The sequence below is a fragment of the Marmota monax genome, unplaced genomic scaffold (genome assembly GCF_021218885.2).
Source record: "Marmota monax isolate L192 unplaced genomic scaffold, Marmota_monax_Labrador192_F-V1.1 WCK01_AAM20220418_F8-fsc00023, whole genome shotgun sequence".
In the NCBI taxonomy this organism is placed as follows: Eukaryota; Metazoa; Chordata; class Mammalia; order Rodentia; family Sciuridae; genus Marmota; species Marmota monax.
In genome coordinates, this window is record NW_026692907.1 from 10,479,251 (window position 1) to 10,501,258 (window position 22,008).

A 22,008-nucleotide genomic window follows, 5' to 3' on the forward strand; every position below is an offset into this window, starting at 1 on the left:
TTCTTGTCCTGGCCCCATGCCTGGAATTGTGAGCTCCTGCATACCTGTCACCAGGTAGAATTAACAGGAGTGGAGCATGTGGTGAGGCTGGGTCTCCCTGCCTATCAGCTCAAGCTCCATCATGGAGGTCCAACATTCTGCCTGCACTGGGAAAAAGAAAAGGGCTGAAGAGTGGCAAGTGGCAGACAGGGCAGCGTGATGGATCACGAGTGAGACTATGTGTGTGCGTGTGCACACGCGCACATGCGTGCACACGCATGCATGCACATGAGGATGGGTTTAAGAAAGTACCTATTAACCCTCTCATCCATGATAACTGCTTACTCTCTGTCTCCTTTGGTTCCCCTTGCCTCCCTGTGGAAGATTCTGCCTCTGAACCTGCTGTTTCTTACTTGATGTTATTATTGCATTTGTGTTCTGAACCTGCTCCCAGAGGCCTCTGGGAAAATCAGTGCAGAGGCAATAAAGGTAAATAATGCAGACTCTCCTTTAGGAGAGGTCTTTGCTTTCTGGGTCATAAATCTGCTTTCCACTTGAGACAAATGTCTCCTCTCTGATTTGTCCTGTCCTTGTACTCCAGGAGGCTTCTGAGTGAACCAAAGGACTTAAGAATATAGCTGAGTGTAATTGGAAACATTGTTCTCATTTACTGAAGCAGCCAGCCTGCTGCTTTGGGGTGGAAGGGAGATATAGTTGGTATAAGAAAAACTATGTGGGTGAATGGGAAGTGATAGGGAGTTTTTGGGGAATGCTAGAAGAGTGTTCGCTCCTTATCTATCTGGAGGCCAGTCACCTGCTACAAAAGTTCTAAAACCCAATAGGAACCTTGGTGTAGATCAGCAGCAACACAATCCTGTTCCCTACCGTGCTGTGCTTGTGACATAGTTGCCCACAGGCCTGTGGCTCTGCTCAGTAATGATGGCTGGCAGGCTCTGTTGTGTCCATGTTCACGAGTTCAGTCTTCATATGTCTAGTTGGCTTTGTCTCATTTTTTGGAGGCAACTATACTTCCCTAAGCACAGAGAGCCACCTGGCCCACATGTGGCATTAGCCAGAAGAAGCAGCTATCAGGCAGGCACATGGGAAGAGCTCAGTCCTAATATATCACCATCCTCAGGGAAAATCAAGCCCCAGTGTGCCCCAGGTAGCACCATCATTTGCACATTTTTTCATCTTGTCCCTTTCCCTCCATTACCTTTAGTTTCTTTGACCTTGACCACATCAGCAGTATCCCAGCTGGTCCTTAGTTTTATCCTTCTTCCAGTTCTCTGAGAGGGCTTGGGGTGTCACTCAGGGGCAGAGTATTTTCCTAGCATGCACAAGGTCATAGGTTCAACTCCTAGCAGCACAGAATAATAATAATAACAGTCCTCTGCAAGATGCTCCTTTTGAAATCACACCTGACTTAGTCTCCTCCTTGTTTAATCTTTCTTGGGATGCTGGGGAATGAATCCTAGGCCTCATGCATGCTGAGCTCACACTCTACTACTGAGCTAAGTCCAGCCTCCCACTCCCTTGTTTAAAACCCTTAGTGACTCCTGTTACCTAGAGAATAAGATCAAAACTTATTGGCATGTATGTAGGTTGCTCTATGACCTGGTGCTTGCTTACCTTTTCAATTTACTTTTTCTGCTCTTTGTTCTTCTCTTCCACACTTTAGGTTCTGGCCATATGAGCTGCATTTACAGAGCCCTGGCACACAATGCAATTCCATGTCTCATGTCTTTGCACATTCTGGTGTCTATCTAGAATATCTGTCCTGGCTATCTATTGGAGGATAACAACCACCCCCCCCGAAACTTGGTGGTTTACCACCATAATTTAATATTGATGCAGATTCAACTGAGTCCTCCTCACTTGGGGCCCTTCCTGTAGTTGAAGTTGGATGACAGCTAGTGAATTTTATTTATGTGTGTTTATTTATTTAGCAGTACTGGGGACTGAACCCAGTCACACTTTATCACTGATATTTAGCCTCAGCCCTCTTTACACTTTTATTTTGAGATGGGGTCTTGCTGAGTTGCTGAGGTTTGAACTTCCAGTCCTCCTGCCTCAGCCTCCTGAGTCACTGAGATTACAAGCCTGTGTCATCTGTGCCCAGCTGAGTTGGTGACTGTTTTTCTCCTGCCTAACCCTGGGGCGAGGATGGCTGGAATCATTGAGGGCTGGGGAGACATCACTCTTCCTTTCTCTGCAGGACCCTTCTCCCTCTGTGGGCTTCCTCACCAGACAAAAGCCTAAGGGAAGTTGGACTTACATGGCAGCCAACTTCCCACCAACTGGGCATCCTAAGAGACCCAGCATAGAATTCTCTCAGCATCATTTCTGCCATATTCTTTTGGTCAAAGCAGTCCCAGATCAGCCCAGATCCAAAGGCATGGAGAAACAGACTCCACCTCTCAATGTGGAATTTGCTTGCTTGTCTAAAGAGGGTAGGAATTGATGGTACCATCTGGAGATAAACTGGTATAATGTCTTTCACCCTCCTCTTCTCCTGATAAATTCCTGTTTGTTCATTTAACACCCAGTCCTATGTCACTTTTGTGATTTCTACTCTCTCTTACCAAGGCAAAATTAGCTTCCATGTTTAAGAAAATTGTTTTTAGAGAAACTGGAAAAATAAGTCAGAGAAGACTGTACCTTGAGCCTGATTTGGACCCCTTACCCTGCTGTACTGCATGTGTGGCAGTACTCCTACTGGATCACATCAATCCTTGGAGGGCAGGGCAGCTATACCTGACTCATCTTCATGCTCTTGAGACCTAGCTTAGCAACTGACCCATGGGAGCTGAATAAATTGTGGCTGAGGGAAGTGAACTGAATTACTGCTGCTTTGTTGCTATGCTGTTTTTCCACCCAGGGGCCCCCTCCCCTTAGAGCCAAGGAATCGGTCACAAAGAACTTGTAGACCCAGAATATGCAACAGTGAATCACAGGAGTTGATTTCCATCCTGGAGCCTCAGTTCTCAATATTTTTGTCTTCCACAAAGATAATCACTACTGAGCAGGTATCAGGTGTTTATTATGTGCTAGGCATTGCGTCAGGCACCTAATATTCATTATTAATTAATTAGGTCTCATAATAATGCTATATTACCTATTATTTATCCCACTTTACAGATGATGAGATGCAGCAAGGCTAGGAGCAGAGAAATAGATGGAGCTCCAGAATCTGTATTCTGAACTTCTTTTGAGCTCAGCATTTTCAGAATATGCTCAGCAGAATGTCAGAGGTAATAGTATCACATGAGGAATGCTGGAAGAACCTGGTCTTCTTCTGACCAGAAGAGGATGCCTGGAGAGAAGTCCCTAGGGACTCCAACAGTTGAAGGACTGACTTGTTCTTAGAGGCCTCTGTGGGGGCCAGTAGGTCGATGCTGCAAGGAGCCCAATGGCACCTTGGTGTAAAGTTCCCCATAGCATCCCCCATAGTTCAGGGTGCCTTAAAAGCCACAGGATCCACAGGGTCCATATCTCTTGGAGAATATTGGCCTGTGTCCCTTTTGACATTTGTTGGCCTTTCTCCCTCCCTGCCTTTTTTCCAACCTATGAAAAATGTATTCCCTTACGGGCATGGTGTTTGAAAGTGGAATTCAGCTACGCATGATCACTTGTTAAGCACTAAGCAGTTTTCAGGGGGAAAGAGCATTAGCTATGCAGGCTCACTTGTTCCAGTTCTCTCTGATCTTCTTGTAACTGGAGGCTCAGGCATGGGAGGAAGCTTCAATAATGTAGAGGGCGCAACTCCTTGATGCCTCCAGTGTAGCAAGATTTACTAGTTCCCATTTGAGTAATGCAAGTTTCTTTTTTATGCTGAGTAAATTGTATATCTCATCTTTCAAAACCTTCCATATCCATAATTGCCAATTAGTCCCCCTGATGTGCCAGTTCCTGGCCACTTCATTTCAATGGTTACATGACTCCAACTGGGAAAAAAAGTATGAGATAATGTCATTTCGCTGGTCTGCAGGCAGATTCCACACCAGCATCTGAGATGACATACTGCAAATTAGAAATCATTCCCTCTACCTGTTCCCTTGCAGGCACTGGCTAAATACACATTGCTTTAATAAGATGGTTTCCCAGTACAGCCAAAAGGACTGTGAGCTTCTCAGCACAATTTAGAGGTTAGAACATCTGGGAGAAATCTCACGTGACATTGTCAAGTTGAAATCACAGATATTAAGTTTCATCACCCTTTAAATTTTGTTAACTCCTCCTCCTCCTCCTCCTCCTCCTCCTCCTCCTCTTCCTCCTCCCTCTCAGCTAAAGACCAGATCTCTCCGGGTAATGAAGAGAAAGACCCTCCAAGGAGCCACCCGTACTCTGTGGAGATCCCATATGACTTTCACTTGGCCCTGGACTTCCTCAAGTATGTAGATGACCTTGAGAAAGGGAACACCATCAAAAGGATTCCTATCCACAGAAGAGCCAAGCAGGCCAAGTTTAGCACGTTGCCCCGCAATTTCAGCCTTCCTGACAGTGGGGTTCGCCCCCATGTTACTATCCCCCAGCAAAACTGGTCTCCCGCAGTGCCAAGGAAGGTGTCACTGAGGACCCAGGAGCAAACCCAGTCACTGCTGCTAGGTGATCCTCCCCACGCCTCAGCCAGCGGGAGCCAGGTGAGCTATCATAGGAAGGCCCTATTGGTGGAGGCCTCCAGGCAGCTGGAGGCTGCTGCTCCAGAGGAAGCCGAGCTCACTTCTGGGAGTGGATGGCCCCAGCTTTTGAGAGCTCCAGCATGCCAGCCACGCTGCCCCAAAACAGGGCCTCGGAGGGGCCAAACCTAAGCTCAGGTCTTCCAGCACCTCCTGCCTTCCCTCCTCTGCAGGGGGACGGCAGCGTCTGGAATGCCAGGATTTGCAGGTGGAAGGATTTGCAGGTTTTCACAGCTCCAGCCCTCTAGCAACCACCCATCTGACAGCGATTTGGGAGACCTGGTGGCAGGGCTCCCAGAGTTAGTCCAGGAGGGGGCTGAGCCTGCAGTGGGGGAAGTGAAGGCTCCAAATCACATGTTTCTCCCAGGGCCTCCTCCCGCATTCCAAAATGCACTCCTAGAGGGTGCGGAAGGCTAACCCCAAACCAGAGAAGCAGGGGGGGGGGGCGGTTCTCACACCTGGCTCCTCAACACCCAGCCCCCCACCTCTGCCATCTCCCATCCCTGAGAATGAGCTCCCTCTGGAGGAAGTCGAGCTCAACATCAGTGAGATCCCACCCCCGCCGCCCATAGAGTTGGATGTGAGAAGCATCGGCATCCGGGTAACTGAGGAAAGCCTGGACCTTGCCCTGGTGGACCCCAACAGCATCTCCACCCTGAAGGAGCGGGTCTCAGCCCTTGAGGGTGAATTGTCTGGCAGAACCAAGGATCTGACCCAGGTCCGAGCTGCCCTTCAGCAGCAGGAAGAGGAAATCAAGACGCGGGAACAGAGGATTCGAGAGCTAGAGTGCACTGTAGCCCAATTGGAAGAAAAGCTTAGCCAAGAGACGTCCAGAGATGCCCAGGGCCAGGCTGATGCCATGGTGAACACTGACCCTCCCCGTGGGCTCTTCCCAGGGGAGTCATGTGACAAGAGCATCGGGGTCAACCTTCTGAGCATCACAGACTCTGAAAGCTGGGGGCCGGGGGAGAGGAGAATGGCTTCCTATGGGGGCAAAATGGTCACACTCGAACGGGTCAGAGACTGACAGAGCCTGTGCTACCGCCCCAGCTCTCACTGCCACAGGGACCTGAGAAGGTCCTTGCCTCCCCTTTACATTGCTGCCTCCCCACTGAACTCAGGATTGAAGAAGCAGGCTCTGAGCACGAGGGAGGCCTGCAGGCAGGAGGCGAGAGCCTGGCCAGGGCAGCACAAGGTTCTTCACGGAGCAGTGACAGAGAGGCTGCCCCAGGGTCCAGGGAGGAGCTCCCAGGGAAGGAGCACCCGGGAAGGCCACCAAGCTCTCCAACAGATGCCACCATTGGGCAATATGTGAAAAAGATCCAGGAGCTCCTGCAGGAGCAGTGGAGCTGCCTGGAGCATGGGTACCCGGAGCTGGCCAGCGCCATCAAGCAGCCTGCCTCCAAGCTCAGCAGCATCCAGAGCCAGCTGCTGAGCTCCCTCAACCAGCTGCTGTCTGCCTACTCAGCCCAGGCTCCCCCACAGGAGCCTGCAGCCCCGCCCTCCTCCCCTCCAACCGGTAAATACTGGTGCCCAAGGCAGGGAACCTTTTCTCCTTTATATGACAAATCCAAGGGAAAGGGGGTTTTGGTTACATGAGTAGATTTCTAAAAAGATTTTAGCACCTTCAGGAGCCTAGTGGAATAAAAACTGACCTGTGTAAGCATGGGGTCCGCACCTCTACTCTCCTTGTGTAGGTGTGAGTCTGACTGCAGGGCCACCACATTCAGCTGTACAGATAGTGTCAGCCACAAAGATGCCAGCCAGGGAGGGCAAATAGGAGCTGAAATCCAGCCCATGCTCCCTTTGCCAAACCATGTGCCTGCAGCACTGGGTCTACCCAGAGGGGGCGCTGTTCTCATTTCATCGCACAAAGGCAAAGTCTTGGCCAAGGGTGGTCCTGCCCTGGGTGCTCCCCTCAGCCTCCCTGCCAGTTTACTGGGTTCCAGCATTCCTGCTGGAACAGGAAAAACCCTTTCTGGCCCTCCCACATCAGAGGTTTTCTCTAGCCTGGTTTTGGATGAGCATTATATAGAGATTGGGAATTGTTCACTGAGTATTTTCTGTGCGCATGCATGGGGGCAGGGGCTCACATGGGCCAGAGCAGCTCCTCCTCTTCTGACCGATCTCACACTCTTCACTGTTGAGGAGAGTGGAGCCATTACCATGCTTGGCTCAGTGGGCAGCATGCAAGTCTGCTTCCTGCCACAGGTCACAGGTTGGCTGCCTTCTCATTTTGGCGCTAGTTTCCATCTTGTCCCTTGGGAAATGCCTCCCATACCACTGAGCACAGCATGAGGTTGTGCCCTTCTCACATGTCTCCAGTGTCATCACTACCCCCACATCACAAGTGTCAATGTGCACATGAACTAGAAAGGACTTCTGAGATGCCCTTGAGTGGAGAAGGGTGCTGGCCCAAGAGTCCATAGACCTAAGTTGTATTCCTGCTCTGCCATTCCCCAAGGAATCCTGAGTCTCAGATTTCCTAGCCATAAGATAGGGACAACAATGACATGTGCCCATGTGGTTCCCTGGGAGAATGTTCCAGTCTCTCTACTCATCCATATAGAGAGGGGCATCATTAACAGGAACCATTCTATTGACAGCCACCAGAAAGCCAGACTTCTGCCCAAAGTCCTCAAAACATTTGATTTGAATTATCTGGTTTCTGTCCCTGTCCACCTTTTCACACACCTGTAACCTGTATCCCCTTAAAGGAAAAGCCCTGCTTTTGCTTCTCCAAGATCTTTCTAACCTGTGATATTGTATCTACCTAGAGAGCTCCCCGCCGACCAGCCTTAAATCCACAATGAAAAAGAAAGACTATGACTTCCATGCAGGAGGTAATGGGACCAAAAAGAACCTTCAGTTTGTTGGGGTTAACAGTGGGTAAGCATCGCTTGTGAAGCTCCGACTGCCTTCCCTGCTACCTCTCCTGCTGTTGTCCTCGGTGCTCTCTTTTCTAGGGGGAAGCATCTGGTTTTTGTTCTTCTGCAAGGGAATTAATCTCCAAGGTCCTTTAAAACTCCATGTTGGGTTTGCACATGTTTGGCTCTTTGCCAGATGTGCTGGTTTGTTGGAACCTCTGCTTTTAACATACTTGGCTTTGGTCTCCCCCAGGGCCAGGACTCTGGGTGGTTTCTGGGAGTTTGGGGGAACATGGACCCTTTGAGGAAGGTCTTTAACCCAAACCATGACACTGAAACTAGTAAAATTGTATGTGTTTAAAATGTTTCTCCTTTAATTACTGCAAACCAAACCCAGGTTTTGGGCAATGAAGGGAAACAACCAATCTATTGATAAAGCACATGAACCAAGCCTTCTGTAGTCTAGGGACTTAAACATTGGATTTAGAATATAGTCATGCAGCTGGGAACAGTGGCACATGCCTCTAATCCCAACAACTCATGAGGCTGAGGCATCAGGATTGCAAGTTTGAGGCCAGCCTCCGCTTCTTAGTGAGACCCTGTCTTAAAGAAAAGATTTTTTTAAAAGGACCTGGGATGTAGCTCAGTGTTAAAACGCCCTGGGGTTCATTCCCCAGTGCCAAAAAGAAAGAAAGAAAGAAAGAAAATTACAGTCACATGTCACCTAACAACCAGGGATACCTCTAAGAAATGCAGCATTAGGCAATTTTTGTCACTATGGGACACCACAAAGTACTTACAAAAGTCAAAACATCTATGATGTCACTAAGCACATGACTATATTTTCTAAATCGCTCATTCAGCATTTATTAAATGCCAATGATATGCTAGGTGGTGGGTATTAAAAAAAAAAGTCAAATAGATCAAGGTCCCTACCTTTAGCTCTCAGATACGTCAAGAAACAAGGGAGAAATGCTGACGTGCCAAGACCAGTTGTATTAGTCAAGGAAGCACAGGATGCTGTGGAAGCCCAAGGAGGGGTCTAGCCCAGCTGGCGGTATGTCTGGAAGACTGCCCAGAAAAAGTGGGGATCCTGCAAACTTAAGTCCCACAAAACACTAGACATAAACAGGGGTGGCATCATTGTTGTAGTTTCTGTGAAGGAAACGTCAGAAATGATGAAGCAGGTTGTCAGGTGGGCTGCTGCTCTCACTTCCTCTGGTGTGTGACCCTCTGGTCCATGAAGAACCATGTTTTGTGCTTTCACCAGTTCACATGCAGAGGAGGAGGATCAGCCTGATCTCCAAGCCTAATGCAGGTCACGCTGCTGCCCAGCTTAAATGCCCTTCACAGTCCCCCTCTGTGCCCAAACCTGGAGGAACTAGATCATGGCTCAGCTTCTCGTCCACCTCAGTTCCTGCCTCACCTCCCTCCAACATGCTGAGCTCAGGCCCATCTCAAGGCCCTGGTATTTGCTTCCCCTGCTTAGACTGAGCCCCTCCTGGGGTGCGGGAGCATAAATAATCCTGATCCCCATCCTGAAGACTCAGGTTTAATTAGTCTGGGAGACAGTCCACCTACTGGGAATGCTAACCCCCACCCCAAGTGTTCTAATGTGCAGCTGAGGTTAAGAACCCATGTCCTAATTGAAGCTGCTCTTCCTCCCATCACTAGCCCATGGCCCTTTTTAACTTTGTGCATTATTCTTATCACTTTCTGAATATAATATTTGTTGCATGTCTGTATCTGCCTCTCCCTACTAGCATATAAGCTCCCCTAAGGCAGGGGCTTTGATATAAGCACTTAGAACACTACCTAGCACATAGTAGGTGCTCAATAAATTTCTTCCAGGTAAAAATTTTATTTGAATTTGTTTTTGTTGTGTTTTGTTTCCTTTGTGGTGCTGGGGATCAAAACCCTGGAGCCTTGCACATCCTAAGCAAGTGCTCTACCACAGAGTGACACTTCTAGCCCTAGGTGAAGTTTTTATGGAAGCAATTCTAAGATGTACACAGCTTGGTAAACATAGTATGCCCCCCATTTCTTTATCACAAAAGAAAACTGTTATTCCAAACACAATGGAGAAGAAATATCTGAGAATTAAGCAAAATAGAATGCAGGCATACCAGGGAGCCTGCTGGGTTTGCAGATCCAGTGAGCACAGAGTTCTTATGTAGAAGCCACTGATGGAAAAAGACCTTAAGGGGTTCAGCAGCAACCATAGTCACTGATCCCTGTGGCTCTGTGGAGTGTCCTCAAAACCCAGATCTTAATACCAGCATCCTCTATTGGGATCTCCTGTTGAATATCGGCAGGGGAATCGGTAAATCGTCCAGTACTTTGCCCCTGGTCTCTGGTTGTGATAAGGCAATAGGATCGTTTATAGCTGAATGTAAGATTCACTGTCAGGAGTAAAGCCACAAGTCAAGTACCTGAGACCACACTTTTGCTGCTCCCAGTTGTAGTTCTAACAGGCTTCAGGTGAGAAAAGCAGGTGCGTGTTTGAGTATCTGAGTCCTGCTGGGAGCAGGTGCAGAGGAGCTCACCCCTTACCAGTCTCACCCTGGGATGGGGAGGAGAGAGCTGCAGGAGGTCTGCCCTCCACCCAGAGATGTGAAGACTTGTCAGGCAATTCAAGGAACTCAGGATGGAGGTGGGGATGCTAACCTAGACTTGGGCTCCTCTCTGGACCTAACATTAGGATTCCAGAAGCAAATGGCTCTGTGAGAACCTTGGATTGCCTGTCTGAATCACCAAATCATCAGCCAATTCAGGGATAGGGTGTTGGTGTGTTTGCTGCAAAGAGCAGAAATTAGCTTTTCTTCACAAATGGCATCCAGCACCAGAGCCTATTTCTCTGACTGTAGGGTTCCTGGGAGCTTCCTCATCCTGGCCTGCAGGATGTGCTTAGTAAACTGGGGAGTGTGACCTGAGACCTGCCTTGTTCTCCTTGGTGTTGACATAGCCCTGGGCAGGTAGGACAGGACGAGTGACCTCTTCTCCTTCTCCAGCTATGAGACCACTTCCAGCGAGGAGACCAGTGGTGAGGACAGCTCTCCAGAGGACTTGTCTGACAGCGAGGCTGAGAAGAAATGTGGTGGCCCAGAACACAGGCGGGGCCAAGATGCCACCAGCTGCGAGGCTGGCCAGGATGTCCCTGAGGGCACTGACAGCACAGGCCAGGAAAGCGGGTTTGGGGAAGAAGCCCCCCATCCCAAGGCTGAGAGGTGAGTCAGATGGGTGCAGAGGGGGCCGCCATTCCTCTGGTGAGGGGCAAGGGCATGCGCTCACCCTTCCATCCGGTCATTGGGTCATTTGTCGATCCACCCGTTGGGCAGAGTTTGTTGAGTTTTCTTCCAGGCTGGGCTCTGGGCAGTGGCTGAACTAAACAGACATGACTCCTGGAATATTCTGTCATAGGTAGAGCTCTGCGGATAAAGCCAACATTCACCTAGCACTGGAAATGTGATGGATGGACATGTATTATTTTATATAAGCCTTTTCACGATCCTGCAAGGCAGCCATCACTATGACCCCCACTTTACAGGTGTGGAGATGGAGGCTGAGGGAGGGAAGTGATGCTGCTAGCAGAGCAGTTTGGACCTGCTGGTTCTGACCCATACACTTCTCTGCCTCTCTTGTTGGCCAGGTGACACCACCCTGTAAAGTGATGGGAGGCACGTGATGTGACTGGGGGTGGGGGGTGGGAGAGAGAGAGAGAGAGAGAGAGAGAGAGAGAAAGAGAAAGAGAAGCAAGGTGGGGGAGAAGGAGAAAGGAGAGGGGGAGTCTTTCTTTTCCTGACTTGGAAAAGAAAGTGATCAGAGGCCATGCCTTTGGAGCTGACCACACCTTGATTCAAGAACTGCCCATGGTATTCTTTGGCAAGGTCCTTAAGCTGGGGTCACCTCCCTTTCCTTATCTGAAAAAAATGTGGATAATAGTGACCTCTTAGATTTGATCTGAGAATTGTGTGAGAAAAAGCACTTACGTGCCTCACACAGTTCCTGCCATGGAATGGGCTCCCGATGAGAGGAGCAATAGCTGTCAGGACCACCATCATCATCATCATCATCATCACCACCTGCAGCCTGCTGCTGGGGGAATGCTGAACAGCAACAGAGGCTGGTTAGTGAGCTGATGCACAGGGTGCTCTGTGTGGCAGCCCGATGAAACTGTGCTGAGCAAGCAGGCATGGTGGCGCACACCTGCAATCCCAGCTGTTTGGTAGGCTGAGGCAGGAGGATCTCAAGTTCCAGGTCAACCTGGGCAACTTAGTGAGACTCTGTCTTTCAAAATATAAAAAGGTCTGAGGTGGCAATTTGATGGTAGAGCGCCCCTGGGTTCTATTCCCAGTACTGCAAAAAATTAAAAATAAATAAAAGTGAGTGGGCTCTCGGGGACAGGTGCCATTAGAGCCCACTGAGGCCTGTGTGCATGTCGCTGTGGCACCCAGTGTCAGTGCTTCTCATTTTATGAACTCTTAGCCCTTGTGGTTCCTTCATGGAAGAAGGACCTGAGGAGATTTGCTGGTATGTGTTGGGCTCTTTGGATTTTTTTTTTTTTTCTTGTCAACCCAGGAAGAAAAATTTCATCCAAAGTCAGAACAGCAGCCCTCCAGTCCCCAGTGAGTCAGGCATTGTGTTGAGCCCACAGCCTCTGCAACTTGGTTTATCTGTTCCAACAAGAGCAGGATGCAAAGGCTCTTCAGAGCCACATCAGCAGGGTGCTCAGATCACCCCACACTTCTGAGGAATGTTCCCTATCCTGGGGGAGTTACCCGGTTTGGGTGTTTGAGTTGCTGAGAAGTGAAAGAGGAAAATGAGAGTCGTTTTTATCAATGTGGAGAATGATTACATAAATATGCTTTTGTGTGTGTGTATACATATATATACACATGTGTGTGTGTTTGTTTTCTTTAGATATAAACCCTCAGAAAAATTTCTTAACGCATGCAGAGCATTGAGCCAGTATCTGCCGGAGACTGGGACCACCACAGACCAGCTCTTGGTACTTTGATTTTTCATTGTCCTGTAAAGATTTCCCACCAGGGTGACTTTGGCCCCTTGCCTTATGCCATGGTGTGAATGTGCACACAGGTGTCCCTCTCCTCAGGGAATTCTGTCATTTACCCAAATGCTGCCACCCAAAATGATGGATTATGCTGAGGATGTGGAAGGATCAATCTGCATGAGAAAGTAAGTCAGGGGCTCAGAGGCATTTACCAAGGGAGATTAGGCATCACCACCTGAGTGTCTGTCACTAAAGTGTTTGTGGTTGAGGCTCAAACCTCTGCTCTGAGGTTGGGGAAATGTATGGGTGGAGTGGGAAGAGCTCGTGGAATGGGAACTGTGGGTTCTGGTCCCAGAACCTCACCTGTGAGGCAGGAAGTGGGTGAGGGCAAGGCTCAGAGCCTACCTCCTCATCAAGGGAACAGTGGTAGTGAGTGGTGTGTGTCCACCCCCTGAAGCTCTGACACTTAATTCCATAGTTATTACTGCTTTTCTTAAAGTGCACCTATGGGTCGAAAGACCAGAAATAAGAAAATCCATGTTTGCTCCTTTGTACCTTCGTGGCCCATGGAGATTTGAACATGTGATGATTGGGTCCTACTTTTAATCAAGAGCTACTGACATGGGCACATTTCCCACGGTAGGAGAGAGCTGTCAGAAACACAGCAGAAAAACCTGTAAGCGTTTTAAAACCTATTTTGCTCTCCTCTGCAGAAGAGCCCAAAGAGTAAAAATATCAATTCAGCAGAGTTTATTACTTAGTCAGACCATTTTTATTATTTTATTGTAGCTAATTTGGCATATGGCAGTTCCCAGACTTAAAGAAGCAGTGTGCGATGTGGATGTGAATTGAAACTCCTGTTTCTTGTTCTTAAACAAATTATGGAACTAAGTCTAACCTCTTCATTTAAAATCCACTGCTATGCTCCTTCCTTTGAGGGTCTTTCTCCAGATTTTCTTGAAGATTCCTTGGGTGAAGCAGATAATCCTCTCTAGGATCAAAAACAGAGAGAGAGAGAGAGAGAGAGAGAGAGAGAGAGAGAGAGAGAGAGAGAGATGGGGGTGGGGAGGATGGTGGAGGGAAAAGGAGAAAGGAGGCAGGGAGAGATTCTGATATGTACGTCTTTTGGCCACAAGTGATTTCTCTGTTCCTGACTTGGAAAACCAAGTGATCAGAGGCCATGTATGTGCAACCCCACAACCACACCCACATTAGGATCTGAGCATGGATGTCCCCCTGTGCTCCCTCCTTGCCCCTGCCTGAGAGACAACACAGGCTATGCAGAGACTTGGAAATAAGGAACACAGCCCATTTTTCCATTCCCAGTTTGTAATAGGGACAAGTAGTATTCAAAAAAGTTATATACTTCCAAGGTCGCAAGCTGAAACAGGACTCAAACCTAATCACATTGATTTAGTGACTCCAAACCCAGTGCTCTTTCCAGAATGAGCATGAAATCGTTCATGACAACCATACCCCAATAGCTTCCCCTCCCCTTTAGGTAAATAATCTAAACTTGTGTCATCTTAAGCCCTTAGGTCATGTTACATACAGAGTTGATGTCATCAACTTTGACACTCCTATGGTTCCAGGGGAGCCAGATGCTACAGAGAGCAGGGGACCTGTCATGGGTCGTTAAACTTTTCACTTTGGAGAGCCCAACAAAACTCATAGCCAAGAACAGGGCTGGAGGTGTAGCTCAGTGGTAGAGTGCTTGTCTAGAATGCACAAGGCCCTGGGATCAAGTCCTAGCACCACAAAAAAAGGAAAAGAAAGTCAAGAATAATTCAAGCCCACCTGTTTGGGTTTTATGTCCAGCATAAATTGCGTATGTTTGTCTTTGTTTGTGGCATGCCCTTTTCCCTTCTGTATAATGTTGTGACTTTCCTGCTATGCCTAGTATAAAAAGGCAAGAGCCCTCGTGCCATACGGGGTAAGTCAATGTAGACTGACAATGTGAGCATGAAAGAGAGTCTTAGTAATCCGGTGCACACAGGATATGACCTCAACTTATACTAGTTTCAGGTCATCACCTAGGAAAGGGAGTTGTTCCTGGTTATTGCAGTGTCATCCCAGAACTCCTTGCTACCTCACATGGAGGGTTGATCACAGGTCCCATGTGTTCCTGCATTCCCAACCTTGCTGTCTGTCAGTCCCCTACATAAATCCCCTGCAGGGATACAGGGAGATAAGGGATGGAGGCAGAAACATTCAAAGCTGACACGTCCTGGTGTCAAGTGGGACATCCTAGACCAGGGAACGTCTCAGAATTGGAATCTTTTGGGGTTTCAGAGGCAAAGCTTGAACACCATCAGTCAAGAGTGGTTCCATGTTTCCAGCTGGAAGTCATCTAGCCCTGCCATGGTGGCCGCCTACCTCGCTGGGGTCCAGACTCACTCCCCACATCTCCTGAAGCTGTTTGTCAACTTGGCTGATCATAACGGGAACACAGCCCTCCACTACAGCGTGTCCCACTCCAACTTCTCCATCATGAGGTGCTGCTGGAGGACACTGGTCAGAAATGGCTGCATCTGCAGTCTGGATCCCATTTTTTTTTTTAAAGAGGATCTCACTTTGTTACCTGGCTGGCCTCCAACTCCTAGGCTCAAGCAATCCTCCTCTCTCAGCCTCCTCTGTAGCTGAGGGCCATTCATGTACCATACCTCTTTCCAGCAAGAAAATTCTTCACTCCTCAGAGTTCCTTCTTTACTCCAGAAACTGGACTAGACCATGTTGCCTATATCATGTCATTCATTCACCACAATAGACTTATGATATTATTCTCAATTTGCAGGCTCAGAGAGTTCTAAAACTTACTCAGGTCACAGTGCTGATAAATGGTAGAGCAGATTCTAGATTTGGTCTATTCAACTTCAGAGCTCTACCACATTGCCTTAGGAAAGGTCACCATTTCTTGTCTTTCTAAGATAATTTTTAACAAAGATCTTGGCTCCATTTGACCAATTGGACTCTGTTATTGTTTGTGAGATAATTATTGATGACTTATGAGGTCCATCCTGGCTACAACCTGACATGCAAAAGAGCAGGGCAAGATGGCTCTGAAGAGAGATACAGAATGTGATTTAGGGATGCAGAAGAAGTGAGATACTATTCAATGCAGGAGTAGGAAAGGTGCCCTGAAGCAGATGGGGTTCCACAGGCAGAGAAGTGTTCCAGGTGAGGAGAGCACCAGAGAAGGTAAGAAAAGAAAAGACACCTGGAGGTCAGAATGGCTCCTGGTTTGGACAAGATGTGAACAAAAGTTGGGAAGGTAAGTTGGAGCCATTGGCATGGAGGACCTTGTAGTGCCAGACTGACACCTGTTTGAAAGGTGCTGGGAAGTAGTACAAATTTTTTTGTAGGGAGCTCTATCACCAGGGAAGTTCTCCAAGAAGCATAATTCAGTGGTAGGAGCAGATTAGCGGAGGAAGGATAGGAGGAGGTGGCAGGCTAGTTGGGATTCCACTGCAAGGGTCCACAGAGAGGTAGTGAGGACTAGATGATCATAGCAGGAATAGAAGAGCAAAAAGTCACTGGAGAGTTAGTGACCACCTGGCTGTGATGGGCCTGGGAAGTCAGAGCTCTCTGTCAAGCTTCGATGGCTGAGAAGATGATGGTGTTGTAAAAGCGGAAGGAGCAAGTGTGGGGAGGCAGATTTTCAGTTTCTAGTGGGTCATCCAAGCAGAAATGTCCAGAAAGCTATTGAGAGTTCCAAATCCAAAATCTACAGGTAGTAGAGTTTCAGGAGGACCTGGCTAGAGCAAAAGCACTGGAGTCCTGGGAGCGTCTGGCTCCAGGAATTGGAGCAGAGGCTGATCTGTTCCCTTATTAAGGAAGCGTGGGGCTGGGGGATGGGGTCTGATCTCAGAAACCAACAGCTTTCCCACTTCTCAGGTCTTGTCCATCTAATTTAACTTCCTCTGACAGTTTCCATGATCTGCCCTGCAAGATCCCACCTACCATAGCTGTCCCTGTGTCACCACACTCTCCTCCTGTGTTCCACCCAGCCATGCTGGCCTCAGACTCACCTAACTCCTTGCTCCTGGGATCTTTGTATTTTATTTCTATCTAGACTCTTTCTGCTGAAACTTTTTGTAGGATGGCTCCTTATCACCTAGGTCACAGCCCAAATGTCACCTCCTTGAAGTCATTCTCGTGACTCTATTTAAAGGGGTGGTATCCCATCTGTTCTAGGGGAACACCTGTTTTTTTCTTTAGATGATCTTTTTCTGTATTTCTATCCAACAGAATGCAAACTCTGTAAAAAGGGACTCTTGTCTGTTCCTTTACGTCTGTATTCCAAGTTCCTAATCCAGTTCCTGGATGATGTTGTCTGTTAAAGGAATGAGTAATGGGTGACTCCTGGAGCTCAGTTAAACTCCAGTGTACTTCCAGTTCTCCACTGTTCTTTTAAGCAGCCTCGAGGCTCTTCTGAACAGGAAAGGTGACATATGGAAAAATAGCCTAAACTTCTATCTAATTCTCACATCATCAAGAGATTAGATTCCATTGGGGCTGGGGATATAGCTCAGTTGGTAGAGTGCTTGCTTCAGATGCACAAGATCCTGGATTCAATCCCCAGCAATTAAATTCCAGTTCTAAGTTTGAGTCACTGTTATTGATTTCAGTTATTCATGGATTCCTGGGTACCATCAAAATGGTAGCTCAGTTGAGGGAGGCACATGGTTCAGTGGAGCATGCCTCTGTATTCCACTTACCATTTCTAGTATTCTGGGCTTTCAATAGAGAACATGAAGAACAGTAGCTAGAGTCTTTTGAGTGTCTTCCCCATCCCCAAAACTGGTCTAGGTATGACATACATGTTCACATATAAAATCCTTGTGGAGATTGTGAAACAGATATTAATCACATTTTCCAAGTGAGGAAACTGAGGCTCAGAGATGTCAATAAATGTGGTTGAGGTCACAGAACCAGTCACAAAGCCAGAATGCAAACCAAGATCTGTCACTCTCCAAATATGGACTTTTTCTACTACCCCCAAGTAGTTCACAGGGACACTCTGAGGCTTTGAGAGCACCTAATATGTGTGTGAAGAATCCAAAGACCAGTAACATGGAGCCCTCTCTTAAGTAGCTCACAGACTTGTAGCCTATTAGGAGTTCTAGGTGAGCTAGGCCAGGACAGTGAGCAGACACCCTAAGATTTGGGTGCTATAAATTTCTGCTACTGTTGATTAGACATCCAGCTAATACTCATCAACTTTAAGGTGGTTTGGAAGCTTCCCCTTTGACATACTAGCATAGAGGGTGAAGAGGGTTGTGGAGAACAGGCCCAAAATGCCATTATTTTCTCTCATCAGTAAAAAAGTGTGTTGAGAGTGACAGATCTGTCACACTCCCAAACCTGGCCTCCCTTCAGAGGCCATTGTGAAGCATCTGAAAAGCACATTACAAACTGTAAAGTGCTGTACAGAAAGTGATGACTTCTTCTTATAATAATAATAATAATAATAATAATAATAATAATAATTATTATTATTATTATTATTACTGGGGATTGAACTCAGGGACCTACAACCACTGAGCCACATCCCCAACCCTATTTTTTATTTTATTTAAAATACAGAGTCTCTGAGTTGCTTAGCACCTCACTTTTGCTGAAACTGGCTTTGAACTTGCAAGCCTCCTGCCTCCTCCAGAGCTGCTGGGATTACAGGTGTGCACCACCAGCCAGGCTGTGACTCATTGTTATTGAGAATAGAAACACAGAGTACACCTCCATAAGCTGGGTCCCTAGTGGTGCAAGCTTGTTAAATTTGAGCATGCTCGGTGGAGAGCCTTTCAGGGGCATGTGGCATGAATGTGGATCCTCAGCCCTTTTCTGGGTCCCCGGTGAGGACCTCACTCCAGAGTGCTGCACAACATGTTTCTGAAGAGATAAGAGCACTGGTAACTTGAGGCCTATTCACACATCTTAAAGCAAACTTAAAGTAGGGGTAAAAACAAAAATTGTTAACACAGCAATGTCCACCTTCACTCCTAATCAGGACAGGCTTCTGAGGCAGTGCACTGGGTTATCATTCAAGGTTCGTAACCCACTCAATCACAGCCATGGTCAGAGGGGCTTGAGAGGAAAAACTGCTAATGAGTCAGCCAAGCCAAGGTTTGCAGATCCATTGGCACTTAGGTATAACAATTGCACACTTCTGAAAAATGCTTGGGGTGGAGCAGAGGGAATATCAAACAAATGCTGGGTTCTCTCCTTGCACAGAACCTGTAAGTAGCCCTAATTGACATTGTTCCATAAATTAGATTTCTTCTAATGAATTCCTAATCTACAAGAATACTATTCTGAATGATCATTGTAAACTAAGCATTTACTTAAGAGATTTAAAGAGATTTAAATACATTAACCATAAATTCCACAATAATCCTATGAGAGGTTCTGTAATTCACTCTTTTCCACAGAGGAGGGCAGCCTAAGAAAGACTGTCTTGATCTACTGAGATAATTTTGTTATTTTGCTCAAAAGAGCCACCTAGGCTTTTCTAATGAACAACTGCACAGGGACAATTTGGTTTTGCACACAATACTACCCTGGAGAGGTGAGATCATTTATATAAGGGACATCTGTGTCTCACAATGCCTTACCTCTCCTTTGGATAGCCCCAGGACCACAAACCAAGAATCTCTTTTCCTTTCTTCTTTACTACTTCATCTCAAAAGTATACCAGTTTTAGCTGGGTGCAGTAGCACCCACCTGTAATCCCAGTGACTGGGGAGGCAGAAACAAGAGGATCACAAGTTCAAGGTCAGCTTGGACAACTTGGCAAGATCCTGTTTCAAAAACAGAAATATATTAAAAAAAAACAAACCAAAAAACAGAAAATTTAAAGTGTGTGTGTGCATGTGTGAGAATTTTTTGCAGTTTTTCATTCTGTTGTGAAAGGTTTATTCTTGTTTTATTCAAAAGTTATGGTGTTTTTATCTCCCCGTTTTTCAAGTGAGATGGTCATTTCCGGAAGATTTTCTATGTTTATCCTAAAGGACTTACATGCCCAGCCACCAGCTTCAGTTACATACAGACATGAGGTAGTGAGAGTGAGACCTGTAGTGCAGAGCTGTGGGTACATGTGGCTGGTGACGGATGGGCTCAGGACCCAGACAATCCTGAGCCCTGGTTCTGCTTCACCTGCACATGAATAGTTTATGCATCTTCTTAGCCTCTCAGAGTCCTCATCTGTAAAATGAGAATAATGTCATATGCTCAGGTTTAGGAAGTAAAGTCATGGTCATTGACCCTTTGGCCATCTCTGGCCTCCTGTGGACCTCCCTTCCTGGGTATCCTCAGAAAACTTGTTAAAGAAAGGTAGCTACCTTTAAATGCTACCAGAATTGTAAACTAGTGACTCCTGCTGTGGATGGCGCTATTCCTTGGATTATTAACCAGCAAGCAGCATCTTGTTGACCTGGCTAAAGTGGAGGCTGCCTTCTGGCCCCTTGGGGCTATTCCAGGCCCCGTTGCTTATCTTGCAGGGGTCTGCAATGTCGACCACCAGAACAAAGCTGGCTATACTGCCGTGATGATCACTCCCTTGGCTTCTGCGGAGACGGATGAAGACATGGCTGTTGTCTGGAAGCTCTTAAGAGAAGGAAATGTGAACATCCAAGCAACTCAGGTAGGTGGCGTGAAGGAGATCTCTCTCCTCTTTAATAGATATGGGAAACTTTCAAGTTTTAGTCTGCCAGTGAGGCAAGAAATTCCATACAGATTCATGGAGAATTTTTCACCCAAGAAGGCTGGGCCTCCAAAGCCTGAATATTTGCTTTTCTTTTTTTCTTTTTAATTTTTATTTGTTCTTTGTAGATAGACATGATAGTAGAGTGTATTTTCACATATTATAAATACACGGAGTATACTTATTCTAATTAGGATCCCATACTTGAGATTGTACATGATATGGGTCACATTTGTCATGTATTCATACATAAGTATAGGAAAGTGATGTCTGATTCATTCTTTTGTCTTTCCTATTCCCATTCCCCTCCCTTCCCTTTATTCTACTTTGTCTAATCCACCGAACTTCCATTTTCCCTTCCACCCTTGTTGTAAGTTAGCATCCACATATCAAAGACAACATCTGACCTTTGGTTCTCTGAGATTGGCTTATTCCACTTAACATGATAGTGTCCAGATTCATCCATTTACTGGCAAAGTCATAAAGTCATCTTTTTATGGCTGAGTAGTACCCCATTGTATATATATTCCACATTTTCTTTATTCATTCATCTGTTTAAGGGTACCTAGGTTAATTTCCATAGCTTAGGTATTGTTAATTGAGCTGCTATAAACATTGATGTGGCTGTGTCAGTGTAGTGTGCTGATTTTAAGTCCTTTGTGTATAAACCATGGAATGGGATATCTGGGTCAAATGGTGGTTCCATTCCAAGTTTTCTTACGAATCTCCATACTGCTTTCGACAGGTTGCACCGATTTGCAGTTCTACCAGCAATGTATGAATGTACATTATCCCCCAGATCCTTGCCAACATTTATTGTGACTTGTATTCTTGATAATTGCCATTCTGACTGGACTGAGATGGAATCCCAGTGTAGTTTTAATTTGCATTTCTCTAATTGCTAGAGGTGGAATATTTGGTTTCTTTAAAGGTTCCTGAGACCCAGACAGCCAGGGAATGGGTCAGTGAGCTTCTAAAGTTGAGCATATTCCACCTGAACTTGGCTTTTTGAACCAAACATTTCTACCATTAGCCTTTTGAGAAATAAAAAAAAAGCCCCATTGGCAGTCTACCTTGATCATGATCCACAGGCATCTAGCCAGTGAGGATGCTTTATGGAGGCCTAGTCCTTTAAGGAAGTTACCACCTCTGTCATTCCTCCTTTCTCCAGGGTCATCAGTTTCCAGCCTGGTGGACAGAATTGGCAGATAGCCAGGACATACAGGAACTGTTGTTGACCAGTCCCAGGAATGATAAGGATGCTCATTTCCCAGGCTTCAGCTTGGATCAAAGCATCATTATAGAGTTCTGTTGGTGAGTGAGCACTCTGCCTGGCACACTTCCACAGTCCTTGAAATAACCAGATCTCAAATACCCATGGCTGAGTGCAATGTCACACACTTGTAATTCCAGCAACTTGGACAGCTGAGGCAAGAGGATCTCAAGTTCAAGGCCAGCCTCAGCAATTTCATGAGGCTCTAAGGACTTAGCAAGACCCTGTCTCAAAATAAAACATAAAAAAAAGACTGGGGATGTGGCTCAGTGGTTAAGTGACCTTGAGTTCAATTCCTGGTAACAAAAAAAAAAAAAAAAAAGGAAAAAGGAAAAAAGACAATGAAAAGAAAACATCCCTGAGGGCCAGGTGCAGTGGCACACACCTGTAATCCCACCAGCTTGGGAAACTGAGGCATGAGGATTGTGAGTTCAAAGCCAGCCTCAGCAAAAGCTGAGGCCTAAGCAACTCAATGAAACTCTGTTTCTAAATACAAAAAA

At 46.7% G+C, this 22,008-nt stretch overlaps 2 protein-coding genes across 2 annotated transcripts in view; one reads left to right on the plus strand and one right to left on the minus strand.

Moving 5' to 3' along the window:
- LOC124096872 (KN motif and ankyrin repeat domain-containing protein 4-like) overlaps window positions 1-22,008 on the minus strand; it is a 293,293-nt gene that overhangs the window by 142,086 nt on the left and 129,199 nt on the right.
- Window positions 1-22,008, plus strand: part of LOC124096858 (KN motif and ankyrin repeat domain-containing protein 4-like) — a 31,747-nt gene that overhangs the window by 2,246 nt on the left and 7,493 nt on the right. The window contains 11 exon segments of the mRNA XM_046450905.1: window positions 4,267-4,731; window positions 4,734-4,900; window positions 4,902-5,060; window positions 5,062-5,614; window positions 5,617-6,177; window positions 7,436-7,547; window positions 10,537-10,752; window positions 12,446-12,533; window positions 14,829-15,032; window positions 15,035-15,050; window positions 20,033-20,175. Coding sequence (XP_046306861.1) covers window positions 4,267-4,731; window positions 4,734-4,900; window positions 4,902-5,060; window positions 5,062-5,614; window positions 5,617-6,177; window positions 7,436-7,547; window positions 10,537-10,752; window positions 12,446-12,533; window positions 14,829-15,032; window positions 15,035-15,050; window positions 20,033-20,175 — 2,684 coding nt within the window.